General features: G+C 41.9%; 1 protein-coding gene across 4 annotated transcripts in view; it reads left to right on the forward strand.

Moving 5' to 3' along the window:
- ADAMTSL1 (ADAMTS like 1) overlaps positions 1-19484 on the forward strand; it is a 1221418-nt gene extending 1201934 nt beyond the window's left edge. For all 4 annotated transcript variants that reach the window (XM_060199610.1, XM_060199611.1, XM_007535759.3 and 1 more), the window contains 3 exons: positions 15140-15249; positions 15941-16161; positions 16950-19484. In XM_060199610.1, coding sequence (XP_060055593.1) covers positions 15140-15249; positions 15941-16161; positions 16950-17056 — 438 coding nt within the window. In that variant the 3' untranslated portion in view covers positions 17057-19484. The remainder of the gene's footprint in view (positions 1-15139; positions 15250-15940; positions 16162-16949) is intronic.
- The last annotated feature ends 3315 nt before the right edge of the window (positions 19485-22799 follow it).

Genomic DNA, 22799 nt, shown 5'->3' on the forward strand with positions numbered 1-22799 from the left:
AATTGGGGTACTCACCTAACCTCCATGGCTTACTTCTGTGAGACTAGTAATAGCTTCTGATAACAAGATCAGAAGAGCAAACACAAGTAGAACTGGAATTTGCGTATTGCAACAAAGTAAAAGACTTTGGGGTGGGGGGCAGAATATAGGTCCAAAGAGGATGAAAGAGGACCTAGTGGGGGTTGTACTGTTATATGGAAAACTGGGAAATGTTATGCATGTACACACTATTGTATTTACTGTCAAATGTAAAACATTAATTCCCCAATACAGAAATTTAAAAAAAAAAAAAGAAACTCCTTGTAGAATAGTGTCATGTATGACTCTTTCCCACATTTGCCCCTAAAGTCTATGAAAATTATACTGATTTTACTCTAAGTAAAAGTGAAACCACTTTCTAGGCCCTAATAACCTGGCTTCAGGGTAATAACCTCCTTTTAATCCAACATGTATTTATGAGACACCTGTCTTAGGTGGAGAATGCGTTCCATAAAAATATGTGTGGAGGAATAAAGGCACAAGTAGCCCCAGAATGTTTGCAGGAGGATTAGGTGAGAGGTAGAAATAGAATGTGGCTGGAAAACAGGTGCTAGCTAGATCATAAAAAGCCTTACACCTTTTTTTTCTAATGGTGGAGTAGAGGCATCCAGAGACACCATTAAGGGGTGTCACAATCATGCTTATAAATTATGCCAGTCAGAACAAAGGTATTGGATTATGAAAGTGAGGAAGAGTTTCTATTAATATGTGTCTCAGATGGCTTTATTTGGTCCACTAGCTATCAGACAGGAAGCTAAGATGACTAAGTTAAGGAACTGTTGTGAGCATCAGGGAGATAGAGTGCAGAATGAAATCCCGGGTTCATTCCCCAGCACTATATATGCTGGGGCAGAGTGGTACTCTGGGCTATATGTCTTAATTTCCGTCACATACAAACTTTTAAAAAGGAGAGACCAGGAGATAGCTCACCCAGTAGAATAGATACTATGATGCATGAGGACCCAACTTCAAACCTCTAGCACTACAAAGAGCTGTGGAAGCTTCCCAGATGGTGGAACACTGCTGTTGCATCTTTCTCTCTCTACCTGGAATTAGAAGGAAAAAAAGAGTTAGTAGGAAAAAAAAAATTGATTAGAAAGATTAAGCATGCTTAATCTTTCTAATCAATTTTTTTTTTCCTACTAACTCTTTTTTTTACTATGTTGGTAAAATATGCAAGTGGGTATGTTCTTTAAAGAGTTTGTTAGTTCTGAGGCTTAAAGGAAATACTACCAATTTGAAAGTAAGTAGGCAATGACTAGGAGTCGTGGATTATATAGCTCATAAAGAAAGAAAATGCAGAATGGCATAGGAGAGAGCCCAATAATATGAGAAGAGAAAAAAAGATGACTTAGTAGAGAAGCTGTTTGCAGTAGAAAGGAAGAGTCAGTGATAGCAGAGTACATCAGAATGGACAGACAAGGTAGAGTAAAAATGGTGATAGCTTCTTTCATAAATCAATCCCCTGCACCACCATAAAAGACAGAAGTTCTCTACTTAAAAAATAAAGGCTCTGGGGAGTCGGGCAGTAGTGCAGTGGGTTAAGCACAGGAGGTGCAAAGCGCAAGGACTGGCTTAAGGATCCGGGTTTGAGCCCCCGGCTCCCCACCTGCAGGGGAGTCGCTTCGCAAGCGGTGAAGCAGGTCTGCAGGTGTCTATCTTTCTCTTCCCCTCCTGTCTCCATTTCTCTGTCCTGTTCAACAACAAGGACATCAATAACAACAACAATAATAATTATAACAATAAAACAACAAGGGCAACAAAAGGAAAAATTAAATAATAAAGGCTCAAATATATTAGAGTGAAGTGATAGAAAATATATCCAAGAAGCTAGCCCAATTATAAACATACAAATACCAAATTTCAAATATTGGCAGAAGTAATGAAAAATAGACACTGTTTGAAAACAAATACTCTATTTACAATGATGAATAGGACAACCAAAAAAGATCAGTACACTATGCTCTCAATACTATGGGCCAGTTGGATTTATCATATACACAGTAACAGTAGAATACACATTTTTCTCAATTGTACATGAAAACTTCTCATTACTGATTTCATAATGATTAACAAGATTGTAAGATAACAGGGGTATAGTTCTATAAATTCTGTATCCCATCATCTCTATTGGAAGTTTCCCTGGCCGTTTTCCCTCTGGGAGTATGAACCAAAATTCTTTATGGGGTGCAAAGCTGGAGGCCTAGCTTTTATAACTGCTACTCTGCCAAACATGAATGGTGGCAGGTTGATCCATACCCCCAGCCTGTTTCTATCTTTCTGTATGACTAGAAAATTTCAATGAAACGAAAGTTTAATTCTTCCAAAAATACCTAACTAGACTTTTAGTTAATAAAAAATGAATGTGGTGACAATAAATAGATTTCACAGAAATGAAGATATCTGAGCACTAGAAGTAACTGTAAACCAACAAATTAATGAAAATTTCTCCAGTAGCACAAATAAAAATATGAACCAGGGACCAGGTGGAGGTGTATTTGTTACCATGCTCAAGGACCAGGGTTCAAGCCAACTGCAGGGAGGCCATAAAACAGGTCTGCAAGTGTCCCTCTCTCTTCCCTATTAATAGAAGAAAAAAATAGCCACAGGAGCAGTGGAATCATAGTGCCAGCACCAAGCCCGAGACTATATATGTACTAAAAAAAGATTGAATCAAAACCCAGAAAAATTCTCTAGAAAAGGTTCTGTACTAAATGGCTTGCTTAGTTGATGAATTCTATATAACTCAACAATTTATAAAAGCTCTCCCTAAAATTGAAGAAGAGGGAGCACTAACATACCCTGACTCATATCAGGGCATGATCAGGATAATCTTGATAGCAATTAGCAATGGACAGTACAGGAATACTTAAGACTTTTTTTTTTTTTTTTTACCAGAGCGCTAATCAGCTTTGGTTTACAGTAATGCAGGAGACTAAACCGGGGACTTCTGGGCCTCAAGCATGAGAGTCTCTTTGCCTAACTATTATGTTATCTACCTCCCCCACTTATAATTACTGATGCATAAAAAAATCAATATTTTGGGAGTCTGGTGGTAGTATAGCGGGTTAAGCACACATGACATGAAGCACAAGGACCAGCGTAAGGATCCCAGTTCTAGCCCCCCAGCACCCCACCTGCAGGGGTGTTACTTCACAGGTGGTGAAGCAGGTCTGCAGGTGTCTTTTTCTCTCCATTTCACTCTGTCCTATCTAACAATGATGATATCAATAATAACAATAAAAAACAAGGGCAGTAACAGGGAAAATAAATTTTAAAAAATTAAAAGATTAACATTTTTCAATAGTATACACCATAAAGAATTTAGTTTATTCTTGTCATGTAAGGATAATTCAACATATGAAAATCACTGATATATGCCATGCCATATAAGTAGAATGGACAGGTAAGAGTATATGATCTTCTCAATTGATCCAGAAAAAAAGCATCTGGCAAAATTCATTACTCTCTCATAAAAAAAAAAAAATACTATGACAAACCCATCACTATCATCATACTCGAAAACTTTTCTACAAAGATAATAATGTCTACCACTTCCATTCAACACAGTATTGGAATGCAAGAGATATAGTAGAAAGGAAAATAAGTCATCCAAGTTGGGAAAGAAGTAAAATCATATCTGTTCACAGATGACATAATCCTAAATGCAAAATCCTAAGTTGCAAGTATACTCATAAAGATCAGTTATGTGTCTGTATTGTTACCATAAACAATCTGATAAAGAAATTCAGTGTGACCCGGCTTGTGGCACAGTGAATAAAACGTGAGGTCCTGAATTCAATCCCAAGTATCATATGTGCCAGAATGATACTCTGCTTCTCTCTCAATAAATAATAAAAAAAAAAAAGCAATTCTTAAAGACTCAGAATGAGTAAAAAAAAAAAAAAAAAAAGAATAATAAATGAGGGAACAGCAGCAGCGGCTGCATTTTGCTTTCCCCAATCAACTAGGTAAAGGAATGAAAATCACCTGCAAACTCAACAAAATGCAACCAGGGTCTCTTCAAAAAATCACCAAGCCACAGGTGAGCAAACACACACACGTGTGGCTCATATGCAATAGAAAGGGAGGGGGTGAGGGAGCAATTCCCGGGACTAAAAGGCTGTATTCAGGAATGGCTGGCACCAAACTTGGAGTTTGGCAGCTGAGGCTCACCACTTCCGGGTCCAATTTAAAGAAACAGGTTGAAAGAAAGAACCACCTAAGCCAGAGGTAAGTACAGACACATGTGGCTTGTGGACTGAAAGAGGCGGAGTGATTCCCAGGACCAAAAACCAATGCTCAGAGACAGCTGGCACTGAATTAGATTGGCAGCTGAGACACACCACTTCTGGATCCCAGTTTTAGCAACAAAAAGACTGTTAAAAAAGGGAGAGGGGGATCACCAAAAACTAAAAGAATAACAAAGTTGGAGGTCTTGCTTCCTGATCTCAATACTTAACTCAAAACACAATAATTAAAACAATGTTTTGGTTTGATTTTTCAGTGCACAAGACCCTGTGAAGCAATTCCATTTCTGAGTGCACAGGAAAAACAACACTGGCATACAGACAGATATATAAATTAATGGGATAGAATTCAGTGCCCAAAATAAGCTCATATGGCTTAATGAGAGTGCCAAGACAACTCAATAAGGACAATCATACTAACAAATGTGCTGGGAAAGAATATAGTTGGATCCTTACACTATATACAAGCAGTGAAATAAATTGACACTTCTCAAGAAAAAGGAAAAAATATTTAACAGATCAATATACAAAGATGTCCAACAAAATTAGTTATTGGGGAAATTCAAATCAAAGTCATAAGGAGATGCCACCTCTTATCTAGGGTGGCTATTCTGAAAACGAATCTACCAAGTTTGAGTAAAGCAAATCAGTACCTTATGTAATACTGGTATGAATGTAAAATGTTATAGCTACTGTGGAAAACAGAATGGTGATTCCTCAAAACCTAAAATTATGGTAAAATGGGAACCTAAACAGTTCATATACTGTTGTTGAAGACAGCAGCTGAGTGGTAAAAGCTTCTGTATGTCAAACAGAGAAACCAAATGTCATATATATGTAATATAATATTCAGACTTAAAGAATAAATTTGGGAGGGCAGGTGATGGTGCAACTAGTACAGTGCACAAGTTAACTAGAGTGAGGACCCAGGTTTTAGCTGAGTACCCCCCTCACCCCCCCATCCCCATTTGCAGGGGAGAACTTCAACAGTGATGGAGCAGGATGCAGGTGTCTCTTTCTATCCCCTCTTGCCCTATTTCTGTCACTAAAAAAAAAAAAAAAAAATACTTGGTTTGTTTTTTTAAAAAAATTTAAGGGATGAATTTTATACATGCCATGGTATGGATAAACCTTGAAAACACTCTGAAATAAACCAGGCAAAAGAACAGATAGTGTATGATTTCATGAGCATGAACTCTGTAGGATAGTGAAGCCCCTAGAAATGGAAAGGGGAATCATGTTTATCAGGCAATAGAAGGTGAAGAATAACGTTTACCATGTATAGAGATTCAATTTGGAATGATGAGAAGGTTCTAGAGATGGGTAGTGCTGATAGTTGTATGTTATACAGCTACTGTCACTCAAACAGCACAATGGTGAAAATGATCTTTTTTAAAATTGTTATTTATAAAATGGAAATATTGACAAGAACAGAGGATAAGAGGGGTACATTTCCACACAATGCCCACCCTCAGAGTTCCATATCAAATCCCCTCCCTTGATAGCTTCCCTATTCTCTATCACTCTGGAAGTATGGACCCAGATCATGGTGGGGTGCAAAAGGTGGAAGGTCTGGCTTCTTTTTTTTTTTTTAATTTTTTATTTAAGAAAGGATTAGTGAACAAAAGCATAAGGTAGGAGGGGTACAACTCCACACAATTCCCAACACCCAATCCCCATAACCCACCCCCTCCCCTGATAGCTTTCCCATTCTCTATCCCTCTGGGAGCATGGACTCAGGGTCGTTGAGGGATGCAGAAGGTAGAAGGTCTGGCTTCTGTAATTGCTTCCCCGCTGAACATGGGCGTTGACTGGTCGGTCCATACCCCCAGTCTGCCTCTCTCTTTCCCTAGTAGGGTGTGACTCTGGGGAAGCTGAGCTCCAGGACACATTGGTGGGGTCTTCAATCCAGGGAAGCCTAGCCAGCATCCTGGTGGCATCTGGAACCTGGTGATTGAAAAGAGAGTTAACATATGAAGCCAAACAATTTGTTGAGCAATCATGGATCCCAAGCTTGGAATAGTGGAGAGGAAGTGTTAGGGAGGTACTCACTGCAAACTCTAGTGTAGTCCTGCTTTCAGGTATATATTTTGCAGTAGTTTATGGATACGTGTGCACATAAGCTCTCTCTCACAGAAACTGGTGTATATATAGGTTATGGGACTTTGTTGGAAAGTGAACTACCTGAGATGAAATTAGAGTGTACTATTAAAGGAAAGGTCTCACCCGAGTAATGAAGCTGAAGGGTTGTCATTCCACACGTGAAGTCTCTGGATACATTCTGGGGTGAAGCATGTTGAGGTAGCAATCGTTGCTTTGGTTAGTTTGTGATCGGCAGATGCAATGTTGTTTGGTTTGGATTGGGAGATGCATACGGGAAAGTGGGCCCTATCCAAGGGTTCCAGGACTGGGGGAAGTAGGGGCTCTATAGTGAAGATGTGAGGTTCCTGCTGTCTTAGGGTTCAAAAAGACAATCGATAGTTAATATTATCATCACATTATTTGTTAATTGGGTTAACTTTGAAAAGTCCCTTTGTTATGGTTTCCTGGACAGTACCCAGTATCTTGTATATAGCTGTGCTATTGGAAGCTTCTAATCTACTTGGTCTAGGCTTTTGAGAGAGTCCGCATATCAAATACATAGCCTATATATTAAAAAGATTCAGTTTGTCTTTTGAGAAACTTTGAGACATACAATTGATTTCCCCCTCTCATATTAATTAACTACTGATTTATATGTCTACATTTTGCTAGGAGTGTACATAAACACCATTCCCACCACCAAAGGACTGTGACCCATCCCTCCCGCCCACTTCCACCCCCCACTGGCCCAGGAAGCTACATGCCTACCCCTCACCACTGGGTTTTTACTTTGGTGCCCTACTTACAATTTGATCAGGTCCTGCTTTTAGTTTCCCTTTCAGATCTTCTTAGTCAGCTTCTGTTGATGAGTGGGATCATCCCATACTCATCTTTATCTTTCTGACTTAATTCACTTAACATAATTCCTTCTAGCTCTGTCCAAGATGGGTCAGAGAAGGTGGGTTCATTGTTCTTGATAGCTGCATAGTATTCCATTGTGTATATATACCACAGCTTTCTCAGCCACTCATCTGTTGTTGGGCACCTGGGTTGCTTCCAGGTTTTAGCTATTATGAATTGTGCTGCTATGAACATAGGAGTACACACCTCTTTTTGGTTGGGTGTTATGGAGTCCTTGGGGTATAACCCCAGGAGAGGAATTATTGGGTCATATGGAAGGTCCATGTCTAGCCTTCTGAGAGTTTTCCAGACTGCTCTCCACAGAGGCTGTACCAATTTACATTCCCACCAGCAATGTAAAAGGGTTCCTCTGTCCCCACATCCTCTCCAGCATTTGTTGCTGCTGTCCTTTTTGATGTATGCCATTCTTACAGGAGTGAGGTGGTATCTTAGTGTTGTCTTGATTTGCATTTCTCTGATAATCAGTGACCTAGAGCAGTTTTTCATATGTTTGTTAGCCTTTTGGATCTCCTCTGTGGTGAATGTTTTGTTCATTTCCTCTGCCCATTTTTGGATGGGGTCATTTGCTTTTTTGCGGCTGAGTTTGCTGAGCTCTTTATATATTTTGGTGATTAGTTTCTTGTCTGATGTCTGGCATGTGAAGATCTTCTCCCATTCTGTGAGGGGTCTCTCTGTTTGTTTAATAGTTTCTTTGGATGTGCAGAAGCTTTTCAATTTGATGTAGTCCCATTGGTTTGTTTCTGCTTTGGTCTTCCTTGCAATTGGGTTTGATTCATCAAAGATGTCCTTGAGGTGTATGTGGGAAAGTGTTTTACCAATGTTTTCCTCTAAGTATTTGATTGTTTCTGGTCTGACATCTAGGTCTTTGATCCATTTGGAGTTGATTTTTGTTTCTGGTGAGATAAAGTGGTTCAATTTCATTCTTCTGCATGTTTCAACCCAGTTTTCCCAGCACCATTTATTGAAGAGAGCCTCCTTTTTCCATTTAATCCTTTGGGCCCCCTTATCAAAGATTAGATGCCCATAGGTGTTGGGATTTACTTCTGGGCTTTCAATTCTGTTCCACTGGTCTGTATGCCTATTTTTGTTCCAGTACCATGCTGTTTTGATGATGATGGCTTTATAATATAGTTTAAGGTCTGGGAGTGTGATGCCTCCATTTCTGTTTCTTTTCCTTAAGATGGTTTTGGCAATTCTAGGTGTTTTCAGGTTCCAGATAAATGATTGTAGCGTTTGTTCTATTCTCTTAAAGAAGCCTGGTGGAACTTTGATGGGTATTGCATTAAATTTGTATATGGCTCTGGGGAGAATATTCATTTTGATGATATTTATTCTTCCAATCCATGAGCATGGGATATCTTTCCATTTCTTGGTATCAGTTTCTATCTCCTTGAGTAGCGACTCATAGTTTTCAGTATACAAGTCTTTCACTTCTTTGGTCAACTTTATTCCTAGGTATTTGATTGATTTTGCTGAAACAGTAAATGGGAGTGATTTCTGGATGTCTTCTTCTTCAGATTTAGTGTTTGCATAAAGAAATGCCACTGATTTTTGTACATTGATTTTGTAGCCTGATACCTTGCTATATTGCCTAACAACTTCCAGTAATTTTCTACTGGATTCTTTAGGTCTTTCTATGTATACTATCATATCATCTGCAAATAGTGAGAGCTTGACTTCTTCCCTTCCAATCTGTATCCCTTTGATTTCTTTCTCTTGCCTGATTGCTATGGCAAGAACTTCCAATACTATGTTGAAGAGTAACGGTGACAGTGGACAGCCCTGTCTAGTCCCCGATCTGAGGGGGAATGCTTTCAGCTTCTCTCCATTGAGTATGATGTTGGCTGTAGGTTTGCTATATATAGACTCCACTATCTTGAGGAATTTCCCATCTATTCCCATTTTCTGTAGAGTTTTGAGCATGAATGGGTGTTGGATTTTGTCAAAGGCTTTCTCTGCATCTATTGAGATAATCATGTGGTTTTTGGCTTTGCTTTTATTGATGTGATGAATGACATTGATTGATTTACGGATGTTGAACCAGCCTTGCATTCCTGGGATGAATCCCACTTGGTCATGATGAACAATCTTTTTGATGTGTTGCTGTATCCGGTTGGCCAAGATCTTGTTTAATATTTTGGCATCTATGTTCATCAGAGATATTGGTCTGTAGTTTTCCTTTTTTGTTCTGTCCCTATCAGCTTTTGGTATCAGGGTGATGTTGGCTTCATAAAAGGTGGAAGGGAGTATTCCTGTTTCTTCAATCTTATGGAATAGCTTAAGAAGTATGGGTATTAACTGTTTCCTGAAAGTTTTGTAGAATTCATTTGTGAAGCCATCTGGTCCAGGACTTTTGTTGTTGGGGAGATTCTTAATAACGGTTTCAATTTCTTTGTCTGTGATTGGTGCATTTAGATTTTGTAGTTCTTCTTGGTTCAGTTTTGGAAGTGCATAGGTTTCTAGGAATTGTTCCATTTCTTCCAGATTCTCTAGCTTGGTGGCATATAGTTCTTTATAGAAGTTTCGCAGAATTCTCTGGATTTCTGTGGTGTCAGTTGTGATATCTCCTGCATCGTTTACAATTCTATTAATTTGAGTCTTCTCTCTTTTTTGTTTGGTGAGTCTGGCTAGGGGTTTGTCAATTTTGTTTAATCTTTCAAAGAACCAACATTTGGCTTCATTGATCTTTTGTATGGTTCTTTTATTTTCGATGTTGTTTATTTCTGCTCTAACTTTAGTGATTTCTGTCCTTCTGGTTGCTTTAGGGTTCCTTTGTTCCTCTTCCTCTAAGTCCTTGAGGTGTCTAGTAAGGTCGTTCATTTGGGCTTCTTCTTGGTGTTTAATATGTGATTGTATGGCTATAAGTTTCCCTCTCAGTACTGCTTTCGCTGTGTCCCAAATATTTTGATAGGTTGTGTCTTCATTTTCATTAGTTTCCAGGAACATTTGAATTTCCTGTTTGAGTGAGTCTCTGACCCAGTGGTTCTTAAGGAGCATGTTGTTTAGTTTCCAAATTCTATGTCTTTTAATAATTTTCCGTTTGTTGTTAAAAGTTAGTTTTACTCCACTGTGGTCTGAGAAGATACTTGGGATGATTTCAATGCTCTTGAATTTATTGATGCTGTCTTTGTGGCCTAACATGTGGTCTATCCTTGAGTATGTGTTATGTGGATTTGAAAAGAAGGTGTATTCCAGTTTTTTGGGGTGGAGGAGTCTGAAAATGTCCAAGAGGTCTAGTCTGTCAATCTCTTCATTCAATTCTCTTGTATCTTTATTGGTTCTCTGCTTTGTTGATCTGTCTAAGTGTGAGAGTGGGGTATTGAAGTCTCCCACTATTATTGTATTACTATTGATGTATTTTTGAAATTCTTTCAATAGGTGTTTAATGTATTTAGATGGTCCCTCGTTGGGTGCATAGATGTTAATAATTGTTAAGTCTTCTTGGCTGATTGATCCTCTAATCATTATGTAATGTCCTTGCCTATCTTTTATTACTTTATTTAATTTAAAATCTATCGTGTCTGAGATGAGAATGGCTGTTCCTGCCCTTTTTTGTGGACCGTTAGCCTGTATGATAGTTTTCCATCCTTTCACTTTAAGTCTGTGTTTATCTTGTTGTGACAGATGGGATTCTTGCAAGCAGCATATGGTTGGGTTATGTTTTCTGATCCATCCCCCCACCCTGTGCCTTTTGATGGGTGAGTTTAAGCCATTGACATTTATTGATATTATGGATTTAATGTATTGTAGTGCCATTGTTCTAAAAAACGATTTGTTTACTCTGATATATTACAAGTATTATAGTGATGTTCTTGTTTATAAGAGGTCTTTTAGTACCTCTTTCAGGGCCGGCTTGGTGATAGTTGCCTCCTTTAACTGTTGTTTGTCTAAGAAGGTTTTGATCCCTCCATCTAGCTTGAATGAAAGTCTAGCAGGATATATTATCCTTGGTTGAAACCCTTTTTCATTCAGGGCTCGATAGATATCTTGCCACTCCCTTCTGGCTTTTAGAGTTTGAGTGGAAAAATCTGCAGAAAGTCTTATGGGTTTTCCCCTGTATGTGACTTTTTGTTTCTCTCTTGCAGCCTTTAGGATCCTTTCTTTATCCTTACTTCTTCTCATTGTGACTATGATGTGTCTTGGTGTTTTCAGGTCTGGGTTGATTCTGTTTGGTACTCTCTGGGCCTCTTGCACCTTGATATCCTTTCTGTTATTCAGGTCTGGGAAATTTTCTTGTATTATTTCCTCTAGAATGTTTGCTTCCCCTTCTTCTCTTTCTTCCTCTGGCAGGCCAATTATACGAATGTTACTTCTTTTGAGATCATCCCATATGTCTCTGTTGTTGTTTTCAGTGTCTCTCAATCTCTTTTTAAGCTCTTTCACCTCTTTCTTAGTTTTCTCTAACTCATCCTCTGTCTGACTAATTCTGTTTTCTGCTTCTGTTAGTCTGCTTTCCCTTGCCTCAGCTTCTTTCTTCATTACAGCTATTTCAGCTTTCAGTTCTCTAATTGTCTCAAGATAATCAGTATTTTCCTTGGGTGTCTCAACTGTTGTTTCCCTAATACTGCCATTCCTTTCCTCCAATGTTGTTTTCATTTCTGTGATTAATAAGTTTATTATTGCTTGCATACTTTTCTTATCTATGGTTACTTCTGACTGATTTATGGTTTCTTCTGGGCTCTTGTCTTCATTCATTGGGGTAGCAGTTTTATTTGTTTTTAATCTACCCATTTTTTTTATTTATGTGTTTCTCTCTTTTTTTTTTTAATGCTCTGTTGTTCCTCAGTTGTTGTGTTTTGAGCACAAGTAACACTGTACTAAATACCTTTATGACAATTGCACTCACCAACCTCCGGAATTACAGTAGCAACTGAAGTAAGTATTGAAGGAGTTTAATCATTACCAGTTAGCCAAACAATTTCTCCAGTCCGTGAAAAAATAGTAACCAAATCCCAGTGAAGAAAGAGAAAAGAAAGAGAGGATAGCAAGAATAGACAGTTATGAAAATCTACTATCCAGTGTATATTCTAGGGTAACAAGAGTGTAAAGGGAACTAGAGCAGAGATACACACATAGAGAGTCCACTCTGGGTCAGATTTCTTCCCCAAAGTAATTCACAAATTCAGAAAGGCAAAGAAGAAAGAAGTGTATGACAAGATAAAAAATAATAATAATAATAATAAAAAATAAAAAAAGAGATAGAGAGAGATAAGAGAGAGAAAAGGGAGAATATAAGAAGAAGGGTTGTAATTAAAGAGCAGTGCGAGGAACTTCCCAAATGTGTTATCAGTGAGTTTAAAAAAAAAAAAAAAAAACCCCTGTTTGGTGGTATGGGGTATCCTGCTAGTAGCTGGTCCCAGGCACTGCTTATGGTGGTGGGGGGGGGGAGCGGCGGGAAGGATGTATGCTTGAAAATTAAAAGGAAGAAAAAAGAATTTTTTCCCCTACTCTAATTCTTAACCCAAATTAAGTTATAGACAGCTCTTTGGTATGACTGCTGTGGCCCCTTATTGGCTGGCCTGCTAAAGGCAGAAAATCCTATTGTTTACACGAGATGTGTCCGGAGCTCAAAGGCTAGCCACTTCTCCTTTGTCCGCCATCTTCCGGGAAACCCCCCCCTCCAGACTTTTTTAAAGGATTTCTCAAAAATGAAAACTAGCTCCAAATCCTTTGATCCAATGAGAGCTATACTCAAGAAGTCTTTGGATCTGCTCTCAGGGTCACGGTGGACCCTGGATTCTCCCAAGAGGAAGCCCCCGAGCTAATGTGCTCTCTCCGGGTCCTCTGCCCGCCGCGCTCTGCAACCGGCGGAGGAGCCGCCTTCCTGGGCGGGCGGAGGACAATGCCCGGCGCACTCTCCTTGCCCGGCGCCCTGGGAATTCTGGAGCCCCGCTAGTCCGTGTCACCTTTACTCTAATTCTTAACCCAAATTAAATTGTACCCACTCTTTGGTGTCACCCCTTATTAACTGGCCTGCTAAAGGCAGAAAATCCTACCGTTGCCGACGATGCCGTCAGAGCGCTCGCTGCCAGCAACTTCTCAGGCCGCCATCTTCCTCTCCCTCCCAGGTCTGGCTTCTATAACTGCTTTTTGTCTCCAGGATATTTCTGGGACTTGATGCCTACACTATGAATCCACTACTCCTGGAAGCCATTCCCCCCCCCCACTTTATTGGGAGAAGAAGATAGAGAAGGGGAGAGAAAGACAGAGACATGTAGACTTGCTTCATCACATATGACCCCCTGCAGGTGGAAAATCAGAGTTTGAACCAGGATCCTTGCAGGGGTCCTTGTGCTTCATACCATGTGCACTTAACCCAGTGTGCTACTGCCTAACCCCCTAGAATGATCAATTTTTATGTATATTCTATCACAATAAAAGAGTTTCCAATTGATGGGAGTCAAGAGGATACTCCATTTTCCTCAAAGCTCCTGATGTCTTTGTGAACAATAAATACTGTCATATTGGATGAACTGCAAAGTTCATCACTGTGTTCTGAATTCACACTTCCTAGCATCACTTGGCTAGACAAATTGATGAATTTGGCAAGACCTTGGTCTCTTTGGGTCTAGTTTCCTGATTTAAGAGAATTACATTTACTTTAAGCCCTTCTCCTTCAGTTCTTAATTTTTGAGCTTCTACTGAAAACTAGAGTTCCTTGTTAGAAATATCAATAAGCACGAGGCTACTGCTTATAATTTTAAAGGTTAACAGCTCCTCTGGGTGCCCCATGAGTCCAAAGACCCCTTAGGTTAAGAGTCGTTGTTCTAAAGTGACCTCCAAGGGATGTCAGTCCACTTATTCAAATAGCAGATGTTGGTTAATGGCCTGCTGCTTTTGTGTCCTACAGACAGTTGTAGTTAGGGATATTTCCTCTGATAGAGCAAAAAAAAAAAAAAAAAAAAAAACTATTCATCTCCATGAGTACATGGTGGCTAGGACCACCTAAATCTATTTTCAGTAGTCCTGAGTTTAACCAGGAGAAAAGTCAAAGGAGAAAGAGACAGACTTGGTTACTTAGATGAGATTAACAAGAAAATACTAAATTACCCTCTGAACTAAAGGAAGAAAATCTTTTATTTAGATATCTTCAGCTCTAAATCTTAACACCACACTCCTGTTGGATAGTATGCCAGCTCCCCCTGGCTTCTGCTTAACCATATGCCTATATAGGGATAGATTTAATCCCATTCAAAGCTTTGGTCTATTTACATAAATCACTTTTACATAAAGCACTGCCTCCAGGGCATTGGTGGTTTCAGTGATAGGATTCTCGCCTGCTCCGCCCCCTCCTTGTCACACTCTGATTTTCACCAGTCACTTTTCTCTCCACCCTCTCTATGTCACATCCTGTTTCCACCCTACTTGGCAAATATATATAAAGACAGCATTGTGAGTTTTACAGTACTTGAGTTTAGCTTAGCTCGTCTTAGATTGTGCTGTGTCCTGCATGAATAAAGAGATACTGCCTACAGCTCAACCATGAGTCCCTGGTCGTCTGTTACCCACCCGTGAAGCCAGCCCAGCGAAAACAACCTAGCCCGGCGAAAACAACACACTCCCCGTACATTATACCTAGAAATCTTTCCGAGATCTGACGAGATTGGTCGTGTTCAGGATGATATGGCCGTAGACGATAGAAATCTTTCCTACAGCTAGCCAAGACTGGGGTTGATTGGTTCTTCACTGTCAATAGCCATTTGCTAACAGAATGCACACAGGTCACAACAAGTTGGCCACTGACAAAATGAATGACCTGAAAGCCTCAGATAAGATACAAGGCCCTGTGCACACTACAGCCCTTCCATTGACTTGGCTAACATGCCACCTTTCTTTCTGCTTCCCAGTGCAATGGCCCTTGCATCGGACCTCGCCTTGCTGTCCAACACAGACAGGTCTTCTGCCAGACCCGTGATGGCCTCACCTTACCATCAGAGCAGTGCAGTGCCCTCCCACGGTAAGCATTAAGTAGTGAGTTCCTTGTGCCAACAGCATAAAAACTTGGAAATAAGTGAAAGTTGCTCCTCTCAGCTCTCACAGCTCAAGTAAGCAGACATCTTGCTATTCCTGCTCCATTTTACCCAAAGCAAGATGGAGAGAGCCTGGCATTGGTGCGCCTGGTTGACTGCACATATTACCAAAGCAAGATGGCTCAGTGGTATCAACTGGGTTGTGCTTGCAATAGAGCAGGTTGGGTATGTCTATTTGAGGGACAAAAAGGCAAAGAGTGCTGTTGACTGAGGGAAAAACCATAAGAGACCTGAACAAGAGGTGAGATTCACACAGTGGCCACCAACCTCAAGGTTTCTACCAGCTTCATTCTCTTGAGCTCCCTCTAAAGTTATGCTGAGGTAAGAACCTTTGTCCCATGTCTAACTCTCTGCAGCAATCAGTCCCTCTGGGGTGAGGGCTCTGCTCCTGCCCTTCCCACAGCCCAACCAGAAGAGAGCTCACTCTCAGGTCTTGCAGTGATACAGACCCAGTAGAGGAAGTACCTGAGCTCTTTCTTATTCAGTAACAGATCAGAACCTGAGGCTGCTTATCCTCGAAGTCCTTGCCTGATACTCTTGGGTTCACAACATTATTTTCTGCTTTCTGATCCAGCACTTACAGAGACAGACCCTAAGCCTGCCTCTCTCTTCCTTCAGGCCTGTGAGTACCCAGAACTGCTGGTCAGAGGTCTGTAGCGTACACTGGAGGGTCAGTCTGTGGACCCTGTGCACAGCGACCTGCGGCAACTACGGCTTCCAATCCCGGCGCGTGGAGTGTGTGAACGCCCGCACCAACAAGGCAGTGCCTGAGCACCTGTGCTCCTGGGGACCCCGGCCTGCCAACTGGCAGCGCTGCAACATCACCCCATGTGAAAACAGTATGTTCCAGCTCCAGAGAACCTTCTGCAAATTCCCTTCCAGGCATCGGGTCAGAGGGCAGTCGCTGGGATGGAGCCTGAGCAGAGGGCCCTGGGGAAGGTTTCGCTGGTGCAGGATTTGAATGTCTTCAGAGGGGTGCATGTGGGTTAGCAAGGCTGTGTGAACACATGCCTGGGCTACAACAGAGGGCAGGTGTGTTCCAAAGGCTGCCAAGGTGTCCACCTGATGCTGAGAGAGCCAGGTGTTGCGTTGGAAGCTCTGTCCAAAGCACACATATTGACCACTACTCCGAGCGCTGGAGACATTAAATCTTACATTAATCACAGATGTCCGCAACTCAAATCACCAGTATATAAGAACCCACCCTCTAGTTTGTGCCAGTGCCAAACTAGAACACCACAGTGCTGTCACAAGGCATGGCAGGGGCAGGAAGCAGAGAAGTTTTCAGTGGAAAATACAAGTAAAGAGGGACAGGAAAGGGAAGACACGAGTTCAGGCAATGAGGTGATCCAACCTGGACTTCATGTGCTTCAGAGGCCGACAATCTAGATCATCCAGAAAGTTACAAGGGAAATGAACTGTCAGAAAGCAGCCAGGGACCCAAAGCAGGCTCCATGGAGTGAACAGTCAGAAGCCATAAGCTGGTGCTGTCACCACAGGCAGCCTGGGAAGTCTCTACTAAGCCAGGACCAGCCCAGGGGTGCAGGAAGCACTGGGTGACCAAAGTCTCTAGCTTGTTTCACATCTCCTTTCTTTCCCTTTCCCCACCCCTCTCCCTACCTCCCAGTGGAGTGCAGAGACACTACCAGGTACTGTGAGAAGGTGAAACAGCTGAAGCTCTGCCAGCTAAGCCAGTTCAAATCTCGATGCTGTGGGACTTGTGGCAAAGCGTGAAGACTAGGCACAAGGGACAACTCCAGCCTGGCCATGCAAAGGACTCAAGCAACTGCCTTGGACTCAACTTAAGCTTTCTTGGTTTTATTTATTTATTCCCCCACCCCCACCCCAGGCACCACTGTCACACACAGCATAGCTCCCGTCCCCCTGTCATGAGGACCTCAGCATGTCTCCTCTGTGTTAGCCAGAGGACAGAATGTTGGGAAAGGATAAGAAAGGTGGTTTAGGGAAGGTTGCAGAGCAGTCCCAGCCAGACAGCAAGAGCACCTTTGCAGAGCTAGCCACTTCCCAAACATGGGCTCCAAGGAGAGCAAAGAGGAAGCAGACAGAGCCCTGGGGACAGCCAGGAGTCAGAGTCCACAGCAGATGACAGACATAGGAAGGGACACCAGAGGGTTTGTAAGATATCCGTACAGATGTGGGACAACCTCTGTGTCTTTCCAGTGAATACATAACTTGCTGCTTCTTAGTCTTGTCCTCTGCTCTGCAGGAAGGGTGAGAGGGGACACCGTGCTGAGGTAGAACCCAGCTCTCCCTGTGGGAGGCACAGAGGACAAGAACTAAGAAAATGGACAGATGGAGCAAAGGAGACATCCAAGTAGTCTTAAAGCACACTGTGTTTCAGAAAAGGAGGTAGGAGAGGAGAGAAGAACAGAAGAAAGAGGAAAGCTGTCTGTGTTCCTCAGGAGGGAATGGGCAGGCAGCTGCCTGAAGCTCACTGGCTGCGTTCTGACCCTCATGGATGTGCGCTGGGTACATACCCCCAGGGCCCACAGTGCATGTAAGAGCTTAGCAGGGTGTATGGTGAGTCCACAGCTCCCACACTGTCTCGGTTAACATTTCTGCCTGAACATTTTCAGAAAAGCCAGTGAGACTTTTAAGATGTGCAGTCAGGTCACCCCTTTGCATCTCTGTCTAAATCAAGAGTCCTAGTGCCCACACTGCACTACTGGTGTAGGCCAGGGCATTTTAAGCGTGAATACATGGGTTTTCTGCCTGTATGATCATCGCTGCTCCACTTTGAGTGCCATGGACTGGAGACTGTTTTCAAAAAACAATTCATCAATTTGCCCAAAAAAAAAAAAAAAATCTATCACAGCATAGTGACCACATCATTCCAGACCCAGGCAGAGCACAGGTGGGTGGGGGGGCACTGCAGTGAAAGCCGAAAGAAAACTAAAGCTTCTAAAGACTGTCCCCAAAGACTCTTCAAACTATTTCCCCTCTTTATAGAATACTGTTAACTTGATAGAACTTAAGAGACACAAGTTTAGGTGATTTGCTGGTTCAGCAGGCAAAACAGCACATGCTTGCACTGCACCACTCATGCCAGTCAGCTCAGTTTAGTGGCTTCAGCCAAGTCAAGTGTCATAAGTGAAGGTCTGGAAAAGTTTAACAAGTTGCCCACTCAGCATAGCAACTTGGGGTGATTTTACCTGCCTCCCCCTGTGTGCAGTAGCCAAGGCAAGGTGGCCTATGTCACTCACCACTTAAGATATGCTGAACCCCTCACAGACAAAACTCACTAGATGTCACTCAGCCCAGGGCCACCACTGACACCAGTGCTGCATTTTGCGGTCAGTCTGGAAGTAAAATTTGGGGAGGAGACAGTGTCAGGCTGTGTCCTCCCCAGGTGAGCTAAGGATAGTTAAGGGGTAGGGGTCTTTTTCTTCCTCACCACAAAAATGGGCTCTAAAAAAAAGTCACGTTACTAATAAAGTCAAGTTACTAAAATCCAGTGTCATGTCTATTTAAAATAAAAGAATGTTTTCTATGTATATCTTTTGTGAATATTTATTAGGATTTCTTGTGTAAAAAAAAAGTGCAATATTAAGAACTGTACATTGTCATCCAGAAAAACAAAATATTTGGGGAACCTTTATGAACTTCTTGAGGTTGTGTTTCTATAAACTCAATGGTGTATTGTTCCTCTTTTTAACAGAACCTGGTGTTTAACTCTAGATTTATTTGTGTACAGATTACCTTGTAAAACACTAGTACGGAATGGTGGGGCAATGTGAGGGGAGTTACTTGTGACTCAGTAGTTATACCTGGAATGAAGACAACAAACGCCATACTGCTACTAATGTGGTTAACTATGTCTAGTTTGATAGCAACTGAAAACCAGAAGCCAATATTTACACTTCTTGAATAGCAGGTGTCCCTCCAGCTCCACCACACGTCGGGTTGTAGCATTTGGAAGCAGGTTTCAGAGAGAGCTGGAAGACCTTAGTTTGGGGGTGGGATGTGGTGTGCTCCTTGCATGAGATGAATGTACATTTACTGTCTGTTCTGTGAATTGTGACTCAGCAGCACCAGAAGATTATTAGGGCTGCTGAATAATGTGGAAGGAGGCATTTTCTCCTCTAAAACACAAAACTGTATATATTTTTTTTGTACAGACAATACAGCTTATTTATTTAAATCTTGTCGTTAGAGTCTCTATTAAGCTTAGCCTTCCTGTCTTGCTCTGTGCAGGGAGTGAGGGGAGCTCTCAGCTGCTGGTGTGTGTTTGGCTGAGGTGAAAGAGTTGTTGTGGGAAGCTACAGGCCATTATCTGGAAGGCCACTTTTGTGCATAACCCCAGAGGAGTTGAATTTGCAGATATGCACAGAGCCAGCCTTTGGTGCTACCCTTGACATAGCCTTGGGCAGCAGTAGAATGGAGTCATAACTATCTTCAGGAAGAAAAACGCAACACCTCTGGGGGATAGATACAGACCTGGATCCCAAAGTAACATCATTCTGGGTCAGTGGTGCAAACAGCATAAAACAGGTATGTGCAGGAATTCTGGATGGGTACTATTAGTAGGGACTAAGCTGTCTAGAGCACTACTACATTAATGCTCACATCAGCGCTCTGGGTATCTCATCATACAAGTGGGCATATAGAAGCCCAGAGACACTCAAGATCAGCCTACTGGTGGTTTAAGATTACAGACGAGTAGGGAGTCGGGTGGTAGCACAGCAGGTTAAGCGCACATGGCGCAAAGCACAAGGACCTGAGTAAGGATCCTGGTTTGAGCCTCCCGGCTCCCCACCTGCAGGGGAGTTGCTTTACAGGTGGAGAAGCAGGTCTGCAGGTGTCTATCTTTCTCTCCCCTTCTCTGTCTTCCCTTCCTCTCTACATTTCTCTCTGTCCTATCTAACGATGACATCAATAACAACAACAACAACAATGAAAGACAAAAAGGGCAACAAAAAGGAAATAAATAAATATTAAAAAAAAATTACAGACGAGTAATCTGGCCTCTTCTCACCCACTGTGCTGTCTCCAGCTCCCCTGTGAAAACAGTCATGCCCTAACATTCTTCCCTCCTACTCAGAAGCTGATAGAAGATGATTACTTTTCCACATTTTACCGTAGTGGTCATTGTCACAGTTTCTGTAGGACTCTAGAGTTCAGGGCCCCTTACTTTTAAAGCACTGGAAAATAAAGCTACTATGTGACATGCAGGGAAACGTAGGTGTGTCTAAGCTGTTCATAGCAGGCTCTGGTGAAAGGGAGAGTTTGGCTATGTCTGTACAGGGGCTGCTGTGAGAGTCACACTCCAGCCAGCTTTCACACAACTCACCCTGGCACATCGCCCTCTGAGCAATGGAAAAACACACCAGAAAGCTTGTCTTGGAATTCAAATTTTCTAAAAAGTTTCAGATTTTGCTTAAAAAAAAAAAAAAGAATGCTATAACTATAAATACTCACATACCAGCAACCAAACAATGTCCTACAGAGAGCCCAGTGGGGAGAGAAGGGGAGGTGAATAGAGATGCCAGAGGAGAAAATCTAAGGAAGGCTCAAATGTTGGGAAGGATTCAAATAAAACATATGGAAAACTTTTCCAGCCAGAATCAAAGACCTCAGTGGGGAGAAAAAGAGATTCCTATCAAGATGCCACCAACCACAGTGTAAAAGTTTGGAATCCTAACCACAGGCCAGTCCTGGGGTACAAGTCCTCACACCAGAGTCCCCTAGTTGGCTTCAGAAGTTTCCAAGACTCTGACAAGCTAAGCCCAGGAATGGTCCACAAACACAAAAGCATGCCCAAGTCGCCTCACCTTTCGGAAAAGGATACACCTCATATGAGTAGGGTTATTATAAGAAAATGATCAGATAATGTTAAGAAAATCTAATAGTAACTGCATATCACTGAAGAACTCATGAATGTAAATCTCTGTTGTCACCACCATTCCACTTACCTTGGAGAGGCAGCGAGATCTAAAAAGGCAGGGCCAGTAGACTGTTTGCTATTTCACTTTACTTTCCAGTATCAACTTGGAAAGACTCTCTTCTGTGTTTCCATTTTTTTTTTTTTATTGTGTAGATTGGTCATTCCTTCAAAGTGAAAACGAGAGAGGCATTAGTGAACCAGACTATCCTGGAAGAAAAAAAGATCAGTCCATGCAGCCATCTTAAGACTCAGAAGAAGACTCAGCCAGTGCTGACTTCAGGAATATTTCCCAGGCCGGATATTATAATACAAAAGCATAGCCTCACCCTAGTTCAAAATACACAAATGTACATATACTGCCACTACCTGTTATTATTTTCTTTGTTGATGTTGCTGGGACTTCAACTCTAGGGTGACTTTTCTGAAAAAGTCTTATCAGATACAGAGACTGGAAGAGGGAGAAGGGGAAGAAGAGGAAGAGGGGGAGGGGGAGGGGAGAGGGAGATAGGGAGAGAAAGACCACAACACCAAAGCTTCCTCCCCGCCACCTAGTGCTGTTGTGCTCCCACGTGATGTACTGGGGGCTCAAACCTATCTCACATGCATAGCTAAGCTGGTGCCCTGTCTGGTAAGCTAGCTGCTAGCCTCAAGCTTCTTAAATTGATAAATGCTCAATTATGAGTTCAAACAAATATATTGTGCATGTATTGGATTGTCAGAAAAGTCATGATGCTTTTTTGCATAGGAAAAACAAAACAAAACAGGGGCCAGGTGGTAGCGCAGTGGGTTAAGTGCACATGACCTGAAACACAAGGACTGGCGTAAGGATCCTAGTTCAAGCCCCAGGCTCCCCACCTGCAGGGGGGGTGTCTTTCTCTCCCTTTCTGTCTTCCCGTCCTCTCTTGATTTCTCTCTGTCCTATCCAACAACAATGATAGCAATAACAACAACAACAAGGGTAACAAAAGGAAAAGAAATGCCTTCCAGGAGCAGAGGATTCACAGTGCAGGCACCGAGCCCCAGTATTAAAACCCTGAAGGCAAAAAAAAAAGAGAGAGAAGAAAAGAAAAACCAAAAACACGTCATAATTTTTCTGACAGCCCACTATATTTAATATTTTTAATGAGAAACATAGGAGGAGAGAGAAAGAGCCAGATATCACTCTGGTACATATGCTGCTGGGGATTGAACTCTCAGGACCTCATGCTTGAGAGTCCGATGCTTTATCCACTGTGCCACCTCCCAGACCACCCAATATATTTATATATTGTATATATAAATATTATATGTATTGTATGCCCAATATATTTTTACATGCAAAATATATTAATACACAGGGGAAAGCTAAAATTAAGGGTAGCTGACTTACCAAATGGTGGTTTCTCAGGGTGTGGAGTGGTAGTGCAGCGGCTAAGTGCATGTGGCACAAAATGCAAGGACCGGCGTAAGGATCCCGGTTCGAGCCCCTGGCTCCCCACCTGCAAGGGAGTTGCTTCACCAATGGTGAAGCAGGTCTGCAGGTGTCTATTTTTCTCTTCCCCTCTGTCTTCCCCTACTCATGATGAGTTAAGT

This window comes from Erinaceus europaeus, chromosome 10 (genome assembly GCF_950295315.1).
Source record: "Erinaceus europaeus chromosome 10, mEriEur2.1, whole genome shotgun sequence".
NCBI classification, from domain to species: domain Eukaryota; kingdom Metazoa; phylum Chordata; class Mammalia; order Eulipotyphla; family Erinaceidae; genus Erinaceus; species Erinaceus europaeus.